General features: G+C 36.1%; 1 protein-coding gene across 1 annotated transcript in view; it reads left to right on the top strand.

Annotated features, from left to right (window-relative positions):
* Positions 1-26,929, top strand: part of LOC146996590 (uncharacterized) — an 85,278-nt gene that overhangs the window by 38,727 nt on the left and 19,622 nt on the right. Inside the window, exons 3-5 of the mRNA XM_085819794.1 lie at positions 953-997; positions 5,531-5,572; positions 17,834-17,854. Coding sequence (XP_085675920.1) covers positions 953-997; positions 5,531-5,572; positions 17,834-17,854 — 108 coding nt within the window. The remainder of the gene's footprint in view (positions 1-952; positions 998-5,530; positions 5,573-17,833; positions 17,855-26,929) is intronic.

The following is a 26,929-nucleotide window of genomic DNA, read 5'->3' as shown; positions in this document are numbered from 1 at the left end:
TAATTTTAAAATGTTATTCGCATTTTAAAATTCCACTTTGAAAAGCAAACGTGATTTAAATGTGTAAGACTTCATTTAGTTTCTAATCAGTTATTTTATGCAAGTTTTTTTTTTTTTTTTTTTTTTTTTTCCTTTTCTTCTTGTTTCCCATTTTCCTTCTAGAATATAATTTCTAACTCGCGTGTATCCAAATGAGGTAGAAAGAGATGGTATTTAAAGGAAGGTTTTTAGAAGGTAGAATCAGGGTATGTTCCGCCTGATAAAGGCCACGCTGCTGATTGATTCTCCTGACAGTATTATACTGTGGCATTGCGTTATTACTGCCTTTAGGCTTATCACGCCGACTTTAAAATCAGATCCAACTTGCGCGTTTATCTGTCTATACAGCCATAGAGCTAATTTACGTTTATTAATCAAGTCAAATTCATTGATTTTGATTTAAGCCATAAATACTGGCTGAGCTGCAAGCAGCAGTGGTGCCTTGGGTTCAACGTTTATTTAAAGTAAATAAAAGAGTTCTTTACATCCTCTCTCACTCCGTCACTTGTCACTTGCTTCACCAAAAATAAACTTTCAGTTTAGTGCACCGAAAAATTTGTCTTCTTGCACGCCGGCAGAATTGCTTTTTTTTTTTTTTTCTACGTAACTACTAAATCTAATTTACGCCATTTTTTTTAAATGTAAATTCTCTCTTTTACTCTTATTTTAATTGCAAAAATTATTTTTAACTGTTTTAACTGTATTCTTTAACGTTACAGATGATTAAGATGATGTTTGCAATGATTATATTGCTATTTTACTCTATTATTTCTTTTTCTTTTGTTCTGTTTTTCGTGTATCCTATGAAAGAATGATGTTAGTATTTAACACATTGTTGAAAATTTATTTGCCACTTTCTGCATATAGTTATGTAAATTACGATTTGTTTATATGCAAATTTATTTTTTCCTAGCCTCTTCTGAAATTTTGCTTCAATTCAAGAGATCAATTCGTAGCTGTAAGTATAGGAATTCTTAAGTGTTTATTTAAGTATTGTCATATAATGTTCTATTCACTAGAATTTTAATTCATAAATATGTGTAAAGAAGGAAATAGTATTACACATTTAGAGGATACATTGATTAAATTAACATTCAAGTAGCTGTTTCTTTTATAAGGTATTTCTCCCGCCTTCTTAAGCATGCCTTCGTGGTGTGGTGGTCTGCATGCTAGGCTGGTATCCAGAGGTCCGTGGTTCGATTCCCGGCGAAGGCGTTGCTCATTTTTCAAGTCTTCTGCTTCCATTTAACCTAATGGCTCTACAACGCTGATGGAACGAGACTGCTTCCGTCCTAATGCGACCTTATAGGCTCCTATCGGAATTCATGCCGACCCGCCCGTGGATCAATCCACAATGTTGCGACCCCACAGAGCAAGGGCAGACAAGACAGCACCAGTGCGGTCCCTGCCGAGCCTTACTCTGTCCCGAGAGCCCTCAGGCCTTCTGTGAAGTCTGTTATTAGGCCCCTGTGGTTCAGACTGCCTAGGTACAGATACTAACGAGTACTTCCCAGGCGTTCGCCTGAGTCAACCTCAGGCCTCAGGGGCCTCAGGGCTAATGTCTCTACAATGGCGCCCGAACTAAAAAGGTTGGTGGATGACGAATCTCCACACCCAGAATTTGGCGATTGGATCCCCTAAAAACGCCAGTCCCCCTTCAAAAGAGGGAGTATATAAGGTATTTCTCCCGCCTTCTTAGCATGCCTTCGTGGTGTGGTGGTCTGCACACTGGGCGCGCATCCAGAGGTTCGTGGTTCGATTCCCGGGGAAGACGTTACTCATTTTAAAAGTCTCCTGCTTCCAATTAACCTAATATCTCTATACATTAACATACGAGGGCTATCCAGAAAGTAGATTACGTTTCCGTCTGTGTCCGCTAGGGGCGGGGCTAGCGCGGCCATCTTGGGGTCAGAGCGTTGCGCAGCTCAGTCTGCATCTAGCCGTGCTAGTGAGAGGTTCGTGCTGTGCTCCGTTCAGATACTGTGACGGTTTGAAATGTCTGCGTTAATTGAAAATCCCGCGAGCTGCGAGGTGCGCTCAGTAATAAGGTTTCTGACTGCAAAAAACTGTAAACCGATAGAAATCTATCGGCAGCTTCGTGAAGTGTATGGGGACAACATTATCACTGAAGGTGGAGTGCGTCAGTGGGTCATAAGATTTCAAAATGGCCGAACCAATGTTCACGACGAAGATCGAAGTGGGAGACCCAGCATAGTGACCGCCGAACTTCTCGAAAAAGTCGATGCTAAAGTCCGTGAAAATCGAAATTTCACAATGACGGAACTTTCTTTGAGTTTTCCACAAATTTCGCGAAGTTTGTTGCACGAAATCATCAGCGAAAAGCTTGGTTACCACAAGTTTTGTGCAAGATGGATTCCAAGAGATGCAAGAAGAGGTAACGAAGTGGTTGAAGGCGCAGGCGGCCGAATTTTTCGACGAAGGAATTTCCAAGCTCGTACATCGCTACGATAAATGCCTTAATTTGTATGGTGACTATGTAGAAAAGTAGTATTTGAGTGTGGCTTTCATCTGTATATAATAAAATTTGTTTCCTATACTTTGTTTATTTTTTTATTCCAAAACGTAATCTACTTTCTGGATAGCCCTCGTATATTTCATTTATTTCAGTAATTAAATTGTAAGATATATCCCAATTTTATAACAGTTATTTTAAGTTTATGACACTTTCCTGTCTCTTCTAGCTTCAAATTACAATTCCTTACCAGAATGAGCTTTTAGAATCGTGTAAAATGCAAATGAAAGTATAGTAGTATTTAAGTCAAAGTTCACTGACTTCGCTAGACAGAATTAAATTTTCTGAATAGCACGCGTTTGCCTTTTGGCTATGTCCCTCTAACTGTTACTACGGTCAGCCGTATTTATTGCCTTTTGATAGCTTTGCTGCCTAAGTTAATATTAATGGCCAACTAGTGTAGAATTGTATTAGCTTCGGTTAAATGCCTTTAGTTAGTCATTAGTTAAGTTTTTATCTCTTACATTTACAGTTTAAGCCCAAGTGAGGCTTTTATTGTACGCCCTGAGCAAGGGGCCATCTGTTAATCTTTATTGGAGCAAGTAAAAGGTAATTAACCCTTCTTGAGCTTACGTTTTTGTTTCTGGACTTACGTGATTATTCGCTTAAGTTCCTCAGCACTTAGTATAAAGGGAGAAGCATTACAAAGCTATGCATAAAAATAATCCAAATACATGTTTCTATGCCTGTTGAATTATAAATAATTAATGTATAAAATGTTGACTGCAGTTAAAATATTATCAGACAATTGACCTATATATGAATCTTTAGCCTCTTAAGACTAACTGGCAAGTATATGAAACTGGCTATGTAGACCCAAATGCAAATATAGGCAGTGGAACAGCCAAATACAGGGAGAGGAAATTTTAATAGGATGCCATTTACAGGTGATACAGGAGAGTTCAATGACTGGCTGCAGCAGAAGGGAGTGTCAGTTGTAAAACTCATTGTGATACACAGTCCATTCATTCTAAATGAAGAGAACTCTCATTGGTGTCACTGATTACATAATATGTAGTCTATCCTCTCAGGATTGCATATAAAGGCAATCCTAGCGCAAATAGCCGCAAGTGGAATGTATTGCAATATACTCTCATTTTTCGAATATCAAAGCGTAACAAGTATATTTGGACACTAGACAATTCCCATACTACAGGTGATTATGAATCCTCATCAGCATTCAATGGTGTTTTAACATCTGGTATGCAAGCGGTATTCTAATAAGGCATCCGATCGACCCAAATATCTCATATCTGCCATTTTGCTGAGTTAGGGAACACATTTTGCTAGTTTTTAGAGACATTATGTTATTTGGAAGCAAGAGAGATGAAAAATGAGCCACGACTTCGCCAGGAATCGAACCACGGACCTCTGGAATACGAGCCCAGCATGCAGACAACCACACCACGAAGGCATGCTAAGAAGGCGGGAGAAATACCTTATAAGTTCACCGCACTCTGTGACACTAGTATGACGGAACACCTGCTCAATATAGTGACACATTTCTGTTACTGCACGTGAAATATCCCCGCCAGCATATTTCGTATGTGCACAGCTGTATCGCTACCGAGGGATTGGCTTCTAGAATGGTCCAACGGGCTTCCAGTAATATTTCCGTCATTGCACATGACCTTTGCCGCGCTAGTGAAAAATGTTTTCTCACGCAATTTCCTGTACAAAATAATTAAAGCAGCGTGCATGTGTTGTGAAAATTTTTAGTGTGAAGTTAGATCAAATATAAGCATAATTATATGTGTAAATAATTAGAAGGTTTAGCACTTTTTATTATAGTCTATATGAAAAATGTTGCCAATGCACAGTTTTATTCAAAGTGAGGTTTGCTAATTTGCATTCCTACATATTTAGCCCGTTGAATTTCACACTAATAACTGTTCACTCTTACATATATTTCCTGCACAAGAAATACTCTTCAAGCAGAATGAATTTATCTTGTTCTCAACGAATATATTTAATTTATTCATATAGAAATTTTAATGTTAACAGGGATTATAATCAAATCATTCATTATATGTATATTAAATCTTACACTTTCAAAATCAAACGAATACAAGCATTGAGATGTGACAATATTAGATGATTCATTGTAACACTTCTAGTTATTCTCAGCTCAATAAAAATATTATGCACTTTTATTCTCTTAATCCAAAGGCGCTAGTAAACGCATAATATTCGAGGCTATTTGTAGCCTGATTCATTTTCTCGATACAAAAATTTATTTTCCACGAAATTTAATACGAATATCAGTGAGTGAAAAGCGAAAGTGAAATGATGACGATTAAATAAACTTATAAAATGAAAGCACTACGAGTTTTCTACTAAAATAATCGCAGCATTTATACACAATACATATATAACAGTGAAACAAATGCAAAATAAAAAAATGAACAATAGTATTCGCTCATATGCACAATTTCAAAGATTCAGCGTCACAAGAGCAGTAGAAGCTCACTGGCCCATTTCTGAAACCCCTCCCTCAGTGGCGATACTGATGTGCACTTGTGAATTGCGCAATCAGAAGAAGCAATATATTTTAGATAATTTTGAAAATGTTCTTGTAACCAATTACGCAAAACTAGATTTTTAATAAAGATGGAGAGCTGGTTGGTCAGATAGTTGAAGTTTGATTCAATATGTTGTTACAAATTTTTTACATATGTAAATAATCGCCAAGCTTGACAAACATTTGAAGACATTTTTGTCTGGTCCCTGTATAACAATGATGGGCGTCATAACTGAATAACTGTAATTAATGCTATATGTAGCTGTAACTGTACCCGGCCCTCATCCCTGCATTTTCAATATTTGGCAAGCAAAGGAAAAGCGTCATTTTTCGCTACACTTTTAAGAAAAGCTAAATATAATATAAGCAATTTTTTTTTTAAATTAAAGTAATGAAACATGCATTGGATTTTTAATTTTTATTTTGTTTCTTTTCAGGCTCAATGCGTTTTATGTGATTTTTATCAGTTTTCTGCTACGGTAAGTTTTTCTTTCTTAATATTGTAAAGTTTATCCTCAGTTTCTAGCGGTTAATTTTAGTTAAAGCTACTTTCCTGTCCTTTCTAATTTCAGCTTACAATTTCCTACCAGAATATGTTTTTATAATCGCGTCTAATGCAAATGAGTACGAGTGGTATTTAAGTCGAAGTTCCACTGACTTCGAAAGACAGCCTCAGAGTTTCTGACTAGCGCGCTTTACCTTTTGGCTACGTCTCTCTCTAAGCTTTTACTACGCTTGGCAGTATTTCAGACCCTTGATAGCTTCGCTAACTTATTCGACATTTAGGGGCCAACTACTTAGAATTTCGATAGCTTCAATTATAGCTTCTTAGTTGAGTCTTATTTCTTATTACTTTGAGTTCAAGCCTAAGTGGAGGCTTTGTTGTACGCCCTGAGAAAGGGGCCGACTGTTTTAATTCGTATTTTGAGAAATGAAGGATAATTAACCCTTCTTGAATTTACGTTGTAGAGACATTAGGTATTTTTTGGAAGCAGGCAAGATGACAAATATGCAACGACTTCGCCGGCAATCGAACCACGGACCTCTCAGTTACGCGCTGAGCATGCAGACGACCACACCACGAAGGCATGCCAAGAAGGCGGGAGAAATATCTTATATACTCCCCCTTTTAAAGGGCGACTGAGTTTTATTTAGGCGACCCAATCGCGAAATCCTGAGGGAGGAGAATCGTCATCCAACGCCCTTTTAGTTCGGGCGCCACTGTAGAGACATTACGTATTCTTTTGGAAGCAGGCAAGATGAAAGATAGGCAACGACTTCGTCGGGAATCAAACAACGGGCCTCTCAATTACGCGCTGAGCGTGCTGACCCCCCCCCCCAAGAAGGCATGCCAAAAAGGCGGGAGAAATATCTTATAAAATATTCCTGAACTAAAGCAATTAATCGCTTAGCTGTTCACTAGGTTCCTACACCTGTTAGATAAAAGGGTGGAATCCCACAAGATTATGGGGTATGTTAGCTCAAGTCATACCACAGCTTAAGTTATACCTTAATGGAAAAATATCTAATGATTAAAAATGATTGTTTTAATAAATTGTATGTAGCTGTTGCAGCGTACAGTATTACATGGAACAGCGGTTGCCAGAGCGTACTCCCGAAGAGAATTGGGACTTCTAATTTTCCACCCCCGAATTGATGGAGAACACCCGGGAGGGTCCGGGTGTCTTCCAGCCCTCCCCCTTCCACCAGTCCACACGAGAGGACTTTCGGCTCGATGCATATTTAGAGTTGCCGCCATGCCGCCCCGACACTACACATTTACAAACATCCATGTCTTCTCCGGGATTCGAACTCAGGCAGTACTGTAGTAAGCTCCCCTAACCACATTTGGGCGACAATAAATTCTATAAATAAAATTAATTGAGAAAAAGAAAGATTTATAATAACTGTCTAATTTTAAATGTAGTACGAATTAAACTATAGTTGGTACGATTTAGAAAAGTTGTATTTATTTCGTGTCCATAAATTTTATTAATTTTATCCAAAAGAAATTGCAGGGAATTTTATGGTAATAAATATCAGTAAAGGCATTACAAGAGATCATTATTCCACATAATTTTTTTTTTTTTTTTTACAGATCCAACGATTTATGTCTATGTTTTCTTGGAGGTACGACTCACGTAACCTTACCCATCTTTCTAAAATCTCTTATATTTTGTCTCGCTCTTTCTTTACTTGTACTAAACAGTTTAAACCACTGGAAACAAACAGAGGTTTGAGGACCAAGAATTTTAATAGAAATATTTAAAATTTTTCATTAAACTAATTTTTATATTTAAATAAAAAAAAATTATGTACTCTTAAAACTTTATCTGACACTTATACTTCGCACATTATCAATCGTAATTAACTATGCGCCCTTATATTTCACTCTTGATCAATTGTAATCAACTGTGTACACTTATACTTCTGATGATCAATTGTAATCAACTGTGTACACTTATATTTCACTCATGATCAATTGTAATCAACTGTGTACACTTATACTTCTCATGATCAATTGTAATCAACTGTGTACACTTATATTTCACTCACGTTCAATTTTAAACTGATATAACTCACGATCCGATACATTAATGTTTATTTTAGGGTTAATCCATTCTAAAAATAATACATAAAATTATTTCTTATTCTTGTTAATTTTTAAGTGATAACTTTATAAGGTATTTCTTCCGCTTTCTAGCGTGCCTTCGTGGTGTAGTGGTCTGCCCGCTGGGCGCGTATTCCAGAGGTCCGCGGTTCGAATCCCGGGAAAGGCGTTGCTCATTTTTCACGTTTCCTGCTTTAAAAAAACTCCTAATGTCTCTACAGTGGCGCCCAAACTAAAAAGGGTTTGAATGATGATTCTGTAGTGGAGCATAATTTAATGTTTCTATATAATTATTAAGATTTCCTAAGTGACAACATAATGTGATGTTTTCAATAGTTATTAAGATTTTCCGTGTGGCAACAACGAGTCGAGCTAAAAACGTCGTTACTTGGAGTGTTCCTGGATGAGCGTTGCGTAAGCTTTATTTCTTAAAATTTTGTTATATTTTTATGTAAAAAATAAGTAACATGTTTCAAACAAAAATGGAAATTGTAAAAATAAATATGCTGTTCCTTTTAAGACCAAAATAAGACTTTATTTCACTTATGAAATGCTCTGGCTGATGAAGACAGACAGAAATGAGTGAATATTGATAATAAATTTGTTACGAAATAAAATATTAATCTTATTATTGTAAAATACAAATGATATCGCATTCACATATAAGTAAATTATTTTTTTTAAGTTCTTATGTTAGTGAGATGGAAATGCAATGATGCATTTCATTACAGAAAATTTTAAATTTATAATTAATAATTATATTTTAAAATCGAAGCTAATTTTAATATTCATCAAATTCAAGTATAGACAATAAAAAAGGAAAACACCTTGGTAGGAAAAAAGTAAGTTTAGCATTACTTACTTCTGCAAGGAAATTTACTTCTTACTGGTTACAAAAACGCATTTTAAACTAACTTTAATATTTTTATTTATTTCTAAGAAATAAAATAAAATAAGGAGTGGAGATCTCTATTTTTCTCCCATCCAAAGGTTTCCTTGTCTTCCTTTTCTTCATCAGATAATTCTTGAAGAATCCGAGCAAAATCAGCTGGTTGCACATATTTGTTTACCATGAAAACCGATATAAAATTGCCAAATGTATTCAAATTAAAATAATACGCGGCAATTAATAACACAAAATTACAAAATATTTGAGAAAAAAATATTTTTGGAATTTTCACCCACGACCACGGGCGTATCGTAAATTTTACGAAAAAGCTGCCACACAAAAGCCCAATTAAAAAAAAGTCAAATGACTTCCTGTTGGCACATTCCATGACGTGGGGAAGGGTAGAAAGGACGAATAGAAATGACCTTCAGTTGTCTCAGCTTCGATATGCGAAAAATGTGCATTAAAAACTGAATTTGTAGTAAATTTTGCGCATACGCGCGTGCTGCAAGGTTAAATTTTAGTGTGACATATATGTCCCGTTAGCAGTCAAAGGGTAGTCAAAGTTAGTAGTCAAAGTCCTGTTAGGAGTCACCTCTCCCCCCCGGGTGTCGACGTAGAGAACTCTGCGAAGCTACTGGCTAGGATCTGTACCTAGGCAGTCTCGGCCACGGGGGTATAAAATTTATGAACTTGGTGGTTCTGAAGGCTCTGGGAAAGGTCACTTATTGGCCGGCCCAGGAGTCTGGCACGTCCTAGCGCGGCGTGGTTCTAGTAACCCGGGGGTCTCCCCCGGGGTCGCTGGGTAATGTCCCGCTGCGACAGGCTCGTCCAAGCGACTGGTAGGAGCATTAGACGACCGGTGCTGCCTGGGGCCTGTCCCCAGGTGGTGCGCTGCTCTCCTGGAGGGTAATAGTGGAGGTTGAACCTCTACGACGTGCCCAAAGGGGGAGTGGACCTGTAGTGGGCTTAAGTTCCCGGAACAGGGCCGCCAAAAATCCAAATCCATAGGAGTCACCTCTTTTGACTTCAAACAATTTAGCTTACTCGAACAGAAGCTACAAGATTCACTTAAGACCCACAACAGTGACTCAAATTTTTCACTTTCTAAAACAAATCTATTTTTGAAAGCAATAGAGATCTGTTTCATTTTTCTAGCACGCGGCTCTAGAACATGTCCTATAACGTATTTCGGTACTTACGTATTATCGCAACCAGGTTGGCGCTATTTGTAAGTTTGAGTAAAAAAGTATGAATAGAAAGAAAATGTACACTTATTAATTACAGATAATTTTTAATACAGTTTTTTATATTATTTTGTTTTAAAATATAAAATAGCAATTAAACCCTTCCGATTTCGAATTTGAATAAGTTGCAGAACTATTTTTTTCGGCGGAAATCTTTTGGCTATTGCTTTTAGCACTGATTGAAAACCGTATTCGCCATAACCATGTACACATCGACTTATTTTTACTTAAAAAACATCTCAGAATTGCACAAAAATGGCATTGCGCACACTCTTGACTTTATCCATGTACACTGCTATTTTCTCATAAATTACAAAAATTTGCACGAAAATGCAGGAAAATTGTGTGAATGTCCAAATGCTCTTTTTACAAAACTACGTATAATACGTAGGGTTGCCGTAAATTCGCAATTTATGCGAATTTTGGCCTGGTTGCGTTAATACGTGAGTACCCGTATTTCTTGCAAATGCACTGATGGCCATTAAAATTGCAACACGAGGAAGGAATGATCTGACGAACGTCAAAATCGCATGAAAGGTAGAAGTTTGGATAAGCATATGATTAGTATTTCAACGCATTTAGACGACGCAGGAGGGGGGAAAGGTATCTGAAGCACTGCATAAAAGAAAAGTTGTGTAGCCGATTTCGTAAAGTGCTTTGTGAGGTCGGGAGTTTACTCAGAATATCGCGTTATGCCTCGAATAAGAAGAGGAGATGTTTAACAGCAAGTTTCGAAATTCGGTAGAGGCAGGATCGTTGCCTACCGAAACTATAGATTATAGTTTCGTGATATCGCCAGTCGGCACTGGTCGATAACCAACTGCTGTCATGCGAACATTGTTGGTGTTGGTGTATTTAATTATGGCAAAGCACACTAGGGCTATCTGCCTAAGAGGAGGGATGCCTTCGTGGAGGGCTTTCTAAGGGAAACTGGCTCGTATACACGTTACACATGAGGAAAACCACGAAAACGCCCATGCAGCCAGCCCGTTCGTGGGATTTGAACCTCGGACCGAACTACCAGTGATCAGCGACTTTACCGCTCGGCCGCTGGTGGGCCATGCGAATATAGAAACAATGGATTGCTGAGGATCATACTGAACGGCATGCAGGATCTTAACACCCTCCCTTGACTAACGCCAGAGAGGATAGGCATATTGTGAAGTCAGCCCTGCAAAACCGTACGACCACTAAATTCTAAAGATATGCTGTTTTTAAATATTTTATGATATTGCTGTTGAATTGAATTTTATGCGGTTTAAGTGCGAAGAACGTGATATTTAATAAATAAAGGTAGCACACAAAACATTACGAAAATTGGCTTCTTAGGGCGCAATATAAAATCTGAAAGCTTTTAAATTTTTATTTATTTTGTTAAATAAAAATATTTCATTTTGTTAAAAAAGAATTCTGGCCCGTCAGATGTTTGCAGGTCGTGTGTACGTCCCACAGGCAAGTTGAATTTGACACCACTTGCTTAGAGCACACAGGAAACCGTCATAGTCACATGTTAGTAAAGTAGGAAAACGTATTGTAAAAAGACACTACCGAAACCCGTAGCCAAAATTTGCATAATTATCTTTCTTATTGAATAAGATTCCTTAAATTATGAAAACAAATTACAGTTTACAACAGAATAAAAATGTTTAAATGCAAAGTTATTGTATTTAAACAATAACTGTATTAAGAAATACATCTTGTTTACGTCTAATCTGCCTTCTACTTTTAAATAAAATAATTACATACTCTTATTTTACATTTGAAACGAAAACTACAAAGATTCCTTGAAAACGTTCTCCAAATCTAGTATGTAAAGGTAAATGTCAAACTAATACGACTTCTAGACACATTAGGTTATTTGGAAGCAGAAGTCGTGAAAAATGTGCAAAGCCCTCGCCGGAACTCGAACCTGGACCTTTGGAGCACGCGTCGAGTGTGCTTACCGTTACACCCCGAAGGCATGCAGAAAGGAGGGAGAAAATATATACTTCCCCTTTAAAAAGCCAAATGGGAATTAGGGGTCTCAGTTGCCAAATCCTGGTGGTAAAGAATCATCATCCACCACCTTTTAGTTTAGGCGCCACTGTAGAAACTTTAGGTTATTTAGAAGTCGAAGTCATGAAACATGAGCAGCGTCCTGCCCAGAACTCGAACCCGGACCTCTTGAATACGCGCGGAGTGCGCTAACTGCTACACCACGAAGGCATACAGAAAGGAAAGAGAAAATACACTCTTAGACAAAAAAAAACGACGCACCAAGAAGGAGTTATGCGAATGGCACGAAAATCGGTAGAAGTGATGCGCATGTACAGAAAAACAAATGATTACAGTTTGAGGAAAATTGGATGATTTATTGAAGTGACAGAGCTTCACAAATTCAGTAACGCGTTTGTCCACCTCTGGCTCTTATGCAAGCAGTTATTCGGCTTGGCTTGGCATCGATTGATAGAGGTTGCGGATGTCCTCCTAAGGAATATCTTGCCAAATTTTATCAAAGTGCGTTAGGTCGTCAACATCCCGAGCTGGTTGGAAACCCCTGCCCATAATGCTCCAAACGTGCTCAATAGGAGACAGATCCGGAGATCTTGCTGGCCAAGGTAATGTTCGGCACGCACTAAGGCAAGCAGTAGAAACATGTGCAGTGTGGGCGTGGGCATTATCTTTCTGAAATGTAAGCCTAGGGTGGCGTGACATGAAGGGCAACACGACAGGCCTTAGAACTTCGTCGACGTATCGCTGTGCTGTAAAGTTGCGACGGATGCCAACCAAAGGGTTCCTACTATCAAATGAAATGGCACCTCAGACCATCACTCCTGGTTGTCGGCCTGTCTGCTGGAAGGCAGGTAGGTTGGTATCACACCGCTGTCAGGGCGTCTCCAGACTCGCCTTCGCTAGTCATCGGGGCTGAGTTCAAAGCGGGGCTCATGACTGTGAAGATTATTCTACTCCAGTCAGTGACATTCCAGTGCGAATGAGCCCGACACCACTTCAAACGGGCTTGACATTGTGCAGAGGTCAATGGTAGTCGGCGCAAGGAGCGCCGTGACCTTAGCCCCCTTTCTGTGAGCCGTCTATGAATGGAATGGTCCTTGCGGTCACTGAAGCACTAGTTGCACGTACAATCGTTGATAATGATGCATCTGGGGCTGTGGGTGCCGCTCTGACGATTGTTCGATCTTCACGTTCTGTCGTTTCTCTAGGCCTACCGCTTCCTTCTTGACGCTGTGTGCGGCCATAGTTCACCCATTCCTGCCAACATCGTCTAATAGTGGCATCGCTCCTGCTCAAATGTTGAGCTATTTGCCGATAAGACCATCCGGCTTCCTTGAGCCCACTACACGACCTCTCTCAAATTCTGATATCTGCGCATATCGTTCGCGCACCTGTATGCGAGGTATAGTTACTGTCTACCAGCATATACGGAATGAAATTCGTGGAGAATTTGTGACCTGGAATCGTAATTTCTCCTCTTAAATATCCTGCCAGTTGCGCAGATCAGATGCGCTGTAGCGACGATCATTCATTCATTGGCAGCCTAAATGTAAAATTTTGCATTTTCCGTCGAAACCTGTATGCATATTAATATGTGTCTAATTTAATTTATATCTTCTTGGTGCGTCGTGGTGCGTGTTTTTTTTTTTTTTTTTTTTTTTTTTTTTTTTTTTTTTTTTGTCTAAGAGTGTATTTTATAAACTTGCCTCGATTAGCAAAGCGTCGTTAAGAACAAATAACTTGCAGTCTGATATACGATATTCCAATCAAATGTGACTTTTCTGTGCTAACGTCTAAAATTTAGCCTTACCGAGAACGCCTCACAAGGAAATCCTTTGTACTATAACCCGAACATTTTACATTTTTCATATGAGTGAATTCTCTACCTCTTGCTTGGGGAGTTACTGCGAATAACATTGAAAGAAATTTTCAATCTAGGCTGTCAGATGTCAAGTAAAATGTTTAGAGAAATTGACATTCTAAACTAGCGGCTGTCTGCCGCAGACTAGTTACTACAGCTTTCCGTTTACAGACCAAGCATTATTGACTTGCTAAATATTTTTTGTGGATTTAAATTCTATTCTAAGTCAAACTGTATTGTATTTTTCGTGAGTGCATCCGATTGCAAAGATTTTTGATATTGCAGTGAATGGCTCCCAGCTAAAAGATTTCTGCAAATATTATTTGTAATGCAAATTTTTAAGTTATTTTTGTCGCTAGTTTTGGTAATAATATTCTAAGAACAGATCATATTAGCATTTAGTGTTAAAAGTGAAAAAAGTAGCACATACTTGCTTAGAGCTAATGATTTCAATATTAAGACTTTATTCCTTTTGAAGAGTAAACACAGTACATACAGTAGCACTCTAGATATATGGAGCAATTGGGAGATTCGTATTTTAAAAATCAGCTGGAATATTTAACTTATTTTTAAATTTAACTAAGAAGTTTAGGTTTTCATTTAAAAATAATTTATACTCGATAAAAAAGCATAAAACACATTTTTAACAAAATGGCACTTTATTAATTAAGCCTAACTATGATAATTTTGTCTAGTTACTCAGTATCGGTTAATAAAATTTTTGCCAGTGGTAAAATATTTTAATGGTGAATTTTTAACATTTCGGGATTTAAACATTTTGCACTTCTTGTATTGTTCCTGGTTGTATTTATTTGTCTTTCTGATGTAAGAGCATATATAGGATACAGAATATGTGTTAGGTCTATAAGAATACTTTTGTATTGCTGGCTTGTTTTATTGAAGTTCTGTCACCAGTTATGTTTCTAATATCTATACCATATAAAATCTATACGCGTCTGTTTGGTTGTTTGTGGTATTATCTCCTCCAGGACGGCAGGAGTTGGGTTTCGAGAGAAGTCCCGCCGGATTCTAAAAATTCGTGGGAAGCCATTTCGACCATTCTCAGCTTCGTACGACTTTAATTAGCCGAGATATTAATTTAAAATTATGAAAAACGCTAATTTTTGCCCTCATTTTTCCGAGTGGCAACAGTCTCGGAAGCTGGAGATAAAAATCTGCTTTACTTCGAAAAGTGTTGCCACTGCTCGTTTTCAAATCTTAAAGTTTCTTACTAAAAAACTTTGCAAGTTATAAAAAATAAAAAATAAAAATATCGTTGCCAAATTTTAAATATACTATACTATTCCCGATTCCAAAAACTCGTGGGAAGCCATTTCGACCATTATCATCTTCGTACGACTTTAATTAGCCGAGATATTAATTTAAAATTATGAAAAACGCTAATTTTTGCCCTCATTTTTCCGAGTGGCAACAGTCTCGGAAGCTGGAGATAAAAATCTGCTTTACTTCGAAAAGTGTTGCCACTGCTCGTTTTCAAATCTTAAAGTTTCTTACTAAAAAACTTTGCAAGTTATAAAAAATAAAAAATAAAAATATCGTTGCCAAATTTTAAATATACTATACTATTCCCGATTCCAAAAACTCGTGGGAAGCCATTTCGACCATTATCATCTTCGTACGACTTTAATTAGCAGAGATATTAATTTAAAATTCTGAAAAACGCTAATTTTTGCCCTCATTTTTCCGAGTGGCAACAGTCTCGGAAGCTGGAGATAAAAATCTGCTTTACTTCGAAAAGTGTTGCCACTGCTCGTTTCCAAATCTTAGAGTTTCTTAGTAAAAAACGTAAGTTGTATAAAATATGAAATAAAAATATCGTTTCCAAATTTTAAATATACTATTTTCTATTCCAAAAATTCGTGGAAAGCCATTTCGACCATTATCATCTTCGAACGATTTTAATCAGCTCAAATATTAATTAAAAAGTCTTAAAACGCTAATTGTCGCACTCATTTCTCCGAGTGGCAACAGTTGGAGATAAAAATGAGTTATTTAAAAAAATGTTGCTACTTCTCGCTTTCCAATAGAAGAGTTTGTTTGTTAACCCTTTGCGGCACAGTGTGTCCAGTCTGGACACACCTAAAAATTTCCTTCTGTACGCACAGAAAAATTGAATGAAAAAGTATATATAGGTTACTATAAGTTACTCTGAACCTCTTTATTTATAGTATATGGCAGTTCAACACAAACCAGTCCATATAATTTAGCCATGTTTAGTTTTTTAAGACCCTCATTTTTCAAGGAAATCTTCCAGATTTTTTTAGGGTATAAGAGGAATTGTTTGAAAGAAATTTCTATGTTATTTTTGGCTGTATGCTAATCTCCTTAGTCTATATTAGTTTTAAATTTTTACCTTGAAATCTTGCCTAAAATCAAACGGCGAACCCTAAGTGTGCCCAGACCGGGCTCACCGATCATCTAGAACAACTGAGAGTCTGTAGTCTCTATTTCTCCGCATCTCATCGGTCAGTTCATTGACAACAATGCTCGTTTCAGCACTCTTTTCGAAACTTTATTCAACCAGTGTGCCCACTTTGGACACACATGCAGAAATAAACGATAAATGCTATCTTCACAAAATTTTACTTGTGTACCACTCTAGGCCTAATTAATTTCCTACCTTTTTTTTATCAAAACTCCAACTTTAAAAAGTAGCGTGCCGGAAAGGGTTAATCAATAATGTGTAAGTTTTACAAAATACGGAATAACAATAGCATTGTCAAACATTAATGTTATTATTATATAAATTCATATTCTGACATTGAAGAAAGCATGTGATTGTACGTCGAAAATTTCTCGTCAGTATTTTAAATTAATAACTGCTGCTGGCAATGTTTTTGTTTCAGGTTAGTATAACTGACACGATATGTTATTCCCAGGTTAATTCTCTTATTGATATTGACAAAAAGTTGTTATATTACATTAAATTTAAATCATGACGTCATACGTATTAACCTGAAGTGCCAAAAGTTTCAGTTTCCTGGTTTGGCAACAGAAAAGTCGTTTACGAATTGGTTGTTGCTTGGAAAGAAAGAACTGATTTCATTCACATTGAAATGTTTTTATGCATTTGCTTTTCAAGGATACGTAGAACTTCTAAATTTTGCTTAGCCTGCAGTGCGGTAGTATAGTCTTATTTTTTGCCAATAGTTTTCAAAAAATTATTAATTCTAATCAAAACATTTGTGACATACTGTAACTACATTATTCGCTAATTTGAAATAAACTTAATCTGTGCTTACCTGTTACAGGTTTACATGCATATTTTTAACTCTTTTTCAGTTTATCAGCATATTTATAGCCATAAATTCCTCTATCTTTCATGAAAGTTTCACTATCGTACTTCATTCTTTACTCAGTATAAGTTTACATATATACACATAAAGTAACGTAGATGCAGGGTATATATAATTTAACTTCATACCACCGTTATTAACTGTTTATGTTTAAATATCCTAATTTACATAAAGTATTTCTTCTGCCTTGTTAACAAGCCTTCGAGATGTAGTGGTCAGCACGCTCGAAGCGTATTCGAGAGCCCCGTGGTTCGAGTTTCGAGAGGACATTGCTCATTTTTCATCTCTCTTGCTTCGAAATAAGCTAATGTCCCTACAGTGGCGCCCGAGCTAAAACGGTGGTGGATGATGAATCTCCACCACCAGGATTTGGCGATTGGGTTCCCTAATCCCCAGTCGGACTTTAAAAGGAGGAGTATATAAGGTATTTCTCCCGCCTTCTTAGCATGCTTCCGTGGTGTAGGGGTCAGCACGCTCGACGCATATTCGAGAGATCCGTGGTTCGAGTCCCGAGAGGGCAATGCTCATTTTTTTTCATCTTTCCTGCTTCGAAATAACATAATATCTCTACAAAATGTGCAGATTTATAACACTGAAATAGATCTGCACACTTCTTTGCAAAATACTTATTTTCAAACATAAGTACTTAATTGCCGTATTTTATAATCACTTACGTTTTGCAGTAGCATATTTACAACTTTTAAACTTTAGCTGATTAGTGTTAGATGTTGTTTTTGTTGAAAATCTGACATATTTGTTGCAAACGTTACATTGTTAAAAAATCATGATTTATTAATAAAGTTAGTTTTCTTTTATTTTTTAGGTACTGGGATGCAACGGAAAGGTAAATATTACTTTAAATGTAAAATTTACTTTCAAAAATTCTCATCGAGGATATATATTATATAAAATTGTACTATGTGATATAAGCAATATAGACTGTAGATGTATGTGTGTGATTATGGCAAAGCCTCGAGGGCTATCTGCCTAAGGGGAGGGATGCCTTTGTGGAGGACTTTCTAAGGGAAACTGGCTCGTATACACGTTACACATTATAGACTGTAGGCAGATTAAAACAGCATTTACTTTTATAAAGCCCACAGCAAAATGTACTTCACAGACATTTAAGTACTAAATCTACAGTTATATATATATTACTTACATTTTACTATTTCGTAATTAAATGTGCAATTATACAAGCGTTGATTTGTATATGTAAATAAATTTTATGTAAATATAATTTGCAGTAAACAATTAAATAGATGTTTTGAAAGAATTATCTGTACATGATTAAATTTCGCTTAAACGCTTTTTTGTAGTTTTAAATACTGAATCAAACGAGGGAGGCTTTCACATTACTGCAGTTTTGACCACGTGACACCTTTTAGTAAAAATATATAAAATCTGAATTTTTCTCTGTGCCCCTCAGAAGAAAACTGTCCATTAAAAAAGTTTATTCCATTGCAGAATTAGTCAAAAATGTTCATACTCAAACAGTCAGAACTACTCTAGATATCGATAAGAAACCTTTTTGATGATTATAAATGAAGCTTGGTTTGGGACGCTTTTACTTCCTTGTACGAAGTAAAAAGGAAGTATTGTAATCGCGAAAAGTTTCAGACAGCATATTTCAACGAAAATATCCATTTTGACCGCTATCGAATGCAATTTAACGATGTTTTTGCATCATATCTGTACGTAAGGACAGAATAAAATACTCTTTCCCTTCAAAAAAATTATAAAACTGCTTTAAAATGAATTCTGAAGATAATTTTTCGTCGCGTCTGTACGAACGTATGTACGTATCTCGCATAACTCAAAAACGAGTAGACTCAGAACGTTGAAATTTTGTATATAGGACTGCTATAACATGTAGATGTGCATCTCGTATTTTGGTAGCAATCGGCCGCACCAAACGTATATAAATATATTTATATATATATCCACTCTGTTACCCGGCTCAGTGATCTCAGTTCCTTTAATCTTATATACTTGTAAATTGTACATTTTTTGCTTTAAAAATGATTGAATTATGTTGTTTTTATCTTCCGGTTAAGGATTTTATGCCTTTAGTAAATCCGTGTGCAATATTTTTAGTATTATCAACAATTTTAAAGTTGTTTAACTGCCGCTAAACCTTTATTTTCATGGCTGCCATTGATTGTTTACATTTGAAACAGCAGACTAGTGGATTTGTTACCAATCTAGAGAAACTTAGCTTCGCAACAACAAAGATAACGCCTTCATTTATTATTGCGAATTAAATCATGCTTAATTCTTTCTGGAATTTTTTCGAGGAAATAAGTGCTTAAGATTTACTTCGTAATTTTCAAAATAGATATTTTGAGTTTTTATTTATTTTTGCCTTCTCGCGAAGTGAGAACTGAATTAATTGAATGAGAAATATTCAATCGTCTGTGAAAAACTGTTCTTTTTTGTTTTGTTTGCTTAATTTCTTTTATACATCATTCTAGCTTTATTATAATATTTGAATAGAACATGTGGGGACGATCAGATAATTCTATTTTTTAAATGATATAAATTTTGTGCATTATGAGTTATAATATGAACGAAATATAATACTGTTAAGTGAATCTAGCGCCAGAGTGTCGCTATGGTAAACAAATACTAGAGTGAATTTTAAAGAATGCATTTATTCTATTGTGGTTTATGCGCTGTGGGCGAAGTAGTTTTAATTCAATCCAATAAGTTTAAACGAAATGAAAAAATGCGTATAATTTAATATTCCGTACAAGGAAGTCATGTGGTGTACACATCAGATTTTTATGTTAAGTTTTCGGAATAGAATTCCTAAAGAAATATGTTTCATCAAAAAGGCATTCATTTCGCAGCATTAATTTCAAATTACAATTTGCAGAAATGCTTAAATTTTGAATTAAAGGAAATTTAGTATTATGCGGTATCTAAATGTGTAAGTATATTTTGCCCTCGGTGTCCTTTACTACACATAAAAGTTCTTTTAGTCGTAGTGTTTTTATGGCTCATTTTACGGTTTAGTTTCCCTACCCTAAAAAACCTAGAGAATAATAGGAAACAACGTTCTATTGAAACTTACAGGGATTTACTTAAACATATTACGCAAATGAAATTATCGTAAAGAGAAGAGCTACATTTTTTTACTTCCTTGTACGAAGTAAGGGAAGTATTATTGTAATCATGAAAAATTCCGGGTGCCTTATTTTAAAGAACCTAGCCATTTTGACCTGAATGCAATTTAGCGTTTTTTTTTTTTTTTTTTTTTTTTCTTTTTTTGCATGATATCTGCACATAAAGGACTCTTTTCCCCTGAACGAATTATAAAACTGATTTAAAATGGATTCACAAGAGACTTTTTCGTGAAGTCTGTACGTATGTACATTGCGCAAAATAAAAAATCTGATGTGTACACCACATGACTTCCTTGTACGGAATATTAAATTATACGCATTTTTTCTTGCATTTTATTTAAACTTATTAGGTTGAATTAAACCTACTTCGCCGACAGCGCATAAACCACAATAGAATAAATGCATTCTTTAAAATTCACTTTGTTTACCATAGCCACACTCTGGCGATAGGTTTACTTAACAGTATTATATTTCTTTCATATTATAACTCAGAATGCACAAAATTTATATCATATTAAGAATAGAATTATCTAATCGTTGCCACATGTTCTATTCAAATACTATAATAAAGCTAGAAGGATGTATAAAAGAAATTAAGCAAACAAAACAAAAAAGAAACAGTTTCTCACAGACGATTCAATATTTCTCATTTAATTAATTCAGTTCTCACTTCGCGATTAGGCAAAAATAAACTCAAAATATCTATATTAAAAATTACGAAGCAAATCTCTATCACTTATTTCCTCGAAAAAATTCCAGAAAGAATTAAGCATCATTTAATTGGCAATAATAAATGAATGCGTTATCTTTGTTGTTGCGAAGCTAAGTTTCTCTAGATTGGCAACAAATCCACTAGTCTCGTGTTTCAAATGTAAACATCAATGGCAGCCATTAAAAACAGGCTTAGAGGCAATTAAACAACTTTAAAATTGCTGATAATTCTAAAAATATTGCACACAGATTTATTAAAGGCATAAAATCTTTAACCGGAAGATAAAAACAACATAATTCAATCATTTTTAAAGCAAAAAATGTACAATTTACAAACATATAAGAGTAGAGAAACTGAGATCACTGAGCCGGGTAATAGAGTGGACATATGTATAAATATATTTATATACGTTTGGTGCAGCCGATTGCAACCAAAATACGAGGTGCACATCTACATGTTATAGCAGTCCTATATACAAAATTTCAACATTCTGAGGCTACTCGTTTGTGAGTTATGTGAGATACGTACATACGTTCGTACAGACGCCACGAAACTTTCTCTTCAGAATTAATTTTAAAGCAGTTTTATAATTTTTTTGAAGGAAAAGAGTCTTTTATTGTGTCCTTACGTACAGATATGATGCAAAAACATCGTTAAATTGCATTCGATAGCGGTCAAAATGGATATTTTCGTTGAATTATGCTGCCTGAAACTTTTCGCGATTACAATACTTCCTTTTTACTTCGTACAAGGAAGTAAAATTGGGACAGTTCTATATCTCCCGTTCTACTGGGCCGATTGACAAAATTTCAAATTGGCTTTTTCATGCCTCAAAAGCGCGACTTAGGATATATATTATATTTATATATAGCATTATTCTAACATAAGTATTTTGATACAAAATCGGACTTTTTCTGAAATAACATGCCAATTGTTTTACATATTACGATTCAACGACTCAAATTATGTCTAGATATTAAATTTTGTAAAATTTAGTGCTAAATTTACGGAGAAATTCAAACATATATCTTGGCGCAATTTGTTTAGTTTGTGCCAAGAATAATTGGCGAAATTCTTAATATATTGCAACCTATTTTCCTTACACTTCCATTATGCCGGAACGAAAAATAGGCACCTCTTTCCTATCTTTTTACATTGTAGACGAGCGGTAAAAAAGACACATCGTTCTTTGAAATAATTTTAACAAGGTCCGCAAACCACATTTTTGTTATTATCGCTTTCAACAAATATGCCAAACATAAATTTACGTATATCTTCGAAAATTTCGACCTACACCAGAGCATATCTGTGATTGTCGACATATACCGGTGAGGGTCCGAATGTACAAGAATATAATGCAATATTCGATCTTTCACCGACGTATTTGGTGAATGTTGACATTCTCCGGTGAAAGTCGACATTCTCCAATTTCGGTCTTTCACAGTAACATAAGTTTATCTTTAAGCGCTATTTTAGTACCAGTCTACTTTCAATATATTATCTCCAAGAAACTTTCAAGATATTTCTTCACCAATTTAAGACTTAACTACCTTAAATAGACTTTTTACGACAACAACTCTTACATTCCATCAATGGATACAGTTGCATTTCCAGCCATTTCGTTTTATATTTTTGCGGGCAAGTAAGTTAACTTCCTTATTGAGTTTGATTTTTAAATTTTTAATTAACTACTTTTAGTAAGCTTTAAAGGATTATGCCAATTTTGATCTTCTTTTGATTTTGTATAACATTTTAATGTTAGAAAAATGTATAACTTTTGTTTTTACTGCTTAATTTGAGCTTGAAAATGAAAGCGTCGGGGGATAGCTCTTCTAAAGTAAGGATATCGTTTAGTCGTGTACTTCATGAGCAACTTAAATTTAAAGGATTATTTCCTAATTTATTTTGTTTATGAAGGCTCTTTTGGCTTAAATGGGCTAATGTTTCTCTATTGGTTGAGTATGTTCGTGACGTATGATTTTGTTCTGGCAGACATATAATTGGATGTTTACTAGGAAGAAAGAAGAAGCACTCTCACTTAATTCAGTTATTGCTAATTGATGGTAGATTGGTTTGTTCCCCTTGACAAGACAGTTAATCTGCGGTCAATGACAATAACTACTTTTTCAATATTTAAAATTTTTAATTTTTTTTTTTTTTTAAGAGTTTTTCTTTACAGATTTTTATGTTTTTAAAGCAGTAGAGATCTAGAAAATACTAAATTATAATACTAATTAAAATACTGACTAAAAACATTTTTTTCTTTTAATGATTCATGGTTTTAAATTGAATTTCTGCTCCTTGGAGATGGTGTCAAAAATGTTTTCTAATTATAAATTAATTATAAATTAATTGTTTATATATATGCGAAGAAGCAGAATTTACTACATTCAAGAGCCAAAACATTATCACCAGCCCTACATTTTGCGATCAATGCGCCTGGATGACGTGGAAGGCACGTCATCAGGTGGAAGTGGTATTTAACTGCTGCTGGAGAGTCTGAAGAATCATTCTTTCACTTACTTCTGTGTGTGATGGGAAAGGTTACGGATCTAAGCGACTAGAAGGCAGATTCTAATGGCTAGAAGGCTCGGAACAAGTATTTCCGAAACTGCACGACTCGTGGGTTGTTCGCGATCTACAGTTGTTAGTACGTATGAAAAGTGGATGAATGACAGTGAAACCAGCAGTAGACGACATGGTGTTGGACGTCCCCACGCTATCAAAGAAAAAGGTTGTCGGAGACTGTCTCGTATGATGAAGCAAAACCGGAGCCAGACAGTGGCTCAGCTGACAGCCGAATACAATGCAGGGATAAGCAGAAAAGTATCGGAGCACACTGTTCAGCGGACACTGTTGGATATGGGGCTACGCAGCAAACGTCCCGCTCGTGTGCCTTTGCTGACCAAGCGTCATCGCCCACTGCGCCTGCGCTGGGTCCGGGAACATCGCGACTGGTCCATGGATCAGTGGGAGAGAGTTGCCTGGTCTGATGAATCATGGTTTGTCATTCATAACGCCGATGGCCGTGTCAGGATACATCGTCTTTCAGGCAAACAGTTGCTCCCTCAATGTATAGTAGGTCATACACAGGTCGGTGGTGGCGGTATTATGCTCTGGGGGACGTTCTCTTGGGCGTCTCTGGGACCCATGGTTATGGTAGAGCATACCATGAATGCTACAGGGTATCTGAACATCATTGCGGACCAGTTGCACTCTTACATGGCCTCTGTTTTTCCAGCTGGAAATGGAATGTTCCAACAGGACAACGCCCCGTGTCACAAGGCTACAATTGTGTTGGAGTGGTTCCAGGAACATGATGCTGATTTCCAGTTAATGTCCTCGCGCCTAACTCACCGGATCTCAATCCGATAGAATACATTTGGGATGTCATGGGATGGCAGCTCAGAGGTCAAAGACCACCAATTCGCAATATCTCGGATTTCCCTGACCGTTGTTACAACATCTGGTACAATCTGTCTCCGGCCATCTATCAAGAACTTGTGGCATTCATGCCAAGGCGGGTTGAAGCTGTGTTGCGCGGCAAAGGTGGCCCAACTCGTTATTGATAGGTGGTTATAATGTTTTGGCTTTAGAGTGTACTTCTCTTATAAAAATATTGTTGCGTGTGTACGGTTTCGTAACAGCTGAAATTTTTCCTCAGATATTCGTACAATCTCGCACAGCAGTTATATTTTAAACTACTGAAACGTTAAATAAAACGCAATCCAAAATACATAGAAACCTAACCTGATCTCATCGCGAATTCTCTACAATCCATCAACAAACTAAGCAAACAACTGAACTGAGATGTTTTCCTCCGGCTTTTTAAAGCTTTTTAATCATGCACGAGAACATTCTGGTAATTTTTAATTTCTTGAGGTTTCTGGAAAGCGAAAGATTAGGATTTCATTTACAGCTAACACACAATGAGATACATTCCGCAAGAGAAGAAGAAGAAGAATGACCTTGTTGTTTACATTAGCTATACATAAGTCATGTGATCTCTGAGGCCATCTGCATTGTTTGTTTACATTAGCTATGCATAAGTCACGTGATCTCTGATGTCATCGGAATGTATCTCATTGCATTTATTGCAATTTAAATATAAATTATGAGATATCTATTTATTAAATGCGCGTGCTCCTGTAATTTTACTTTTCCGGCTTAACTTTCTCTTAAAACTCGTCAAGCGCTGCATTACGCGGGGAAATAAAACAATTTTAATTACAATTCTACCAAAAATAGCTAACTAAATACAAAATTCGTAAACAATATAATTGAAATTTTCACCATGTTCATAACAATTTAATGAGCATGACACTGTAGCGATTAAACTTTCATTGCTGTAATGGGATAGAATCACGTTTCCTTCAGAATAAATTGCATGGGTAATGTCTAGGGACAACAAAAGTCTTTCACGTAAATACTGAATTAACAGAAGCTAACTGAAAACCCCTTAGCACTTGGCCTAAGACATCTCTGGAGATTCAGTAAGCATTTTCAGAATAAAAGTCCAAGTATTTGTCCGTCAAATAGGAGTAAACTGTGTCAATAATGCCGACTGGAAAGCTATGTAAATTTATGTATTAATAATTCCAGCCATCCGTAATCTTAGATTTCGCTGCATAAAGAAAAATATCATTGGTAGATTTCCTTTCATTTGATGCCATAGAGATGTCTTGCATCGCTCAATAATGAGATCTGTAATTCTCCGACCAAAACTGCTTCTATATATGTTTCTAATGCATACGGTAAAATATCCATTGATTAACTAAGGATAAGTGATATTTCTGATTTCGCCAGGGAAATCCGGAATATTGAGTTTATGAATAAGAGCATCCAGTGGTACAGGATAAAGCAAAAGAAATCAAAAACAACCGAGAAAAGTATTACCTAAACAAAAGCCTCTTCTCAGTTTATACCCTTCAATAGCGACTGAAATTGTAGTACATCTCATAAAGAAATGTTTCTCAGATAGGTATTAAAATACCGGATGACCCAAAAGTCGTCAACGTTTGAAAATTCAAATAAGCAATTGAATAATGTAGGTAAAGAGGTAAAAACTGACACACATTCTTGAAATGTCATGGGCTTTTATTGAAAGCAAACAAAAGTGCTTAAAACGGCCAACAGATGGCGCTTCATATGATAACAAAAGCAATAATTAGCATAATAATTGATTTTTAGCAATGACTATGTTCTTTATAAGAAATGTTCAATGTGTCGGCCGTCATTCATCAACAACAAACTATAATCGAGGGACAACAATATTCTGAACATTGTACACAAACACTGTAGGTTTGGTTAAAAGGTATTTCTCCCACCTTCTTAACATGCCTCTGTAGTGTAGTGATCAGCAAGCTCCGCGTGTATTCGAGAGAACCGTGGTTCGAGTCCCGGCGAAGGCGTTGCTAATTTTCATTTTGCCTGCTTCCAAAAAATACTTTTACGAATTTGGTATTTAAAAAGCTAATGTTAGTTCAATTATAAATTAAATGGTTTTATTTCTCGCGCAGTGCAGCGCGTGACGAATATTAAAAGAAAGCTAAGCCGGAAAAATTAAAAATACAAGAGCGCGTGCGTTAAATAAATAAATATCTCTTTTTGATTTCGAGAAAGTGCTGGAAAATTCTAGCGCGTGATTTTAAAATCTTATAAAAGGAGGAAAACATCTCAGTTTGGAGTAGTTGCTTAGTTTGTTGTTGTTTAGAAAACTGCCGTTGTTGATTATAGCGAATTCGCGGATTAGCGTTCTTTAGCTGTTTTGAATTACGTTCTATTGTACATTTAAGTAGTTAAAAGATAACTACTGTGAGATATTGTGATACTGCATGATAATTTGAGAAAATTTAAGCATTTCTGTTGTGATAATAATAAATTTTTGTTCATTTTTCATCGGACTTGTGCATTCATTTCATAACGAACCCGTACGCACGCAACAATTTTTGGTGTCAGAAGTGGGATTTTGAATGCCAATCACAAGAGCGATGGAAGAACAGTTAAAACAATTCATGGTAGCCTTTGCTACATTTAAAGAAGAAATGAAAGACTCTGTTAAAGAAGAAATTAGGTCCGT

This window comes from Stegodyphus dumicola, chromosome 7 (assembly GCF_044657685.1).
Source record: "Stegodyphus dumicola isolate Sdum_Otavi_A_Nest chromosome 7, ASM4465768v1".
Lineage (NCBI taxonomy): Eukaryota > Metazoa > Arthropoda > Arachnida > Araneae > Eresidae > Stegodyphus > Stegodyphus dumicola.
This window is presented reverse-complemented; position numbering and strand designations above follow the sequence as displayed.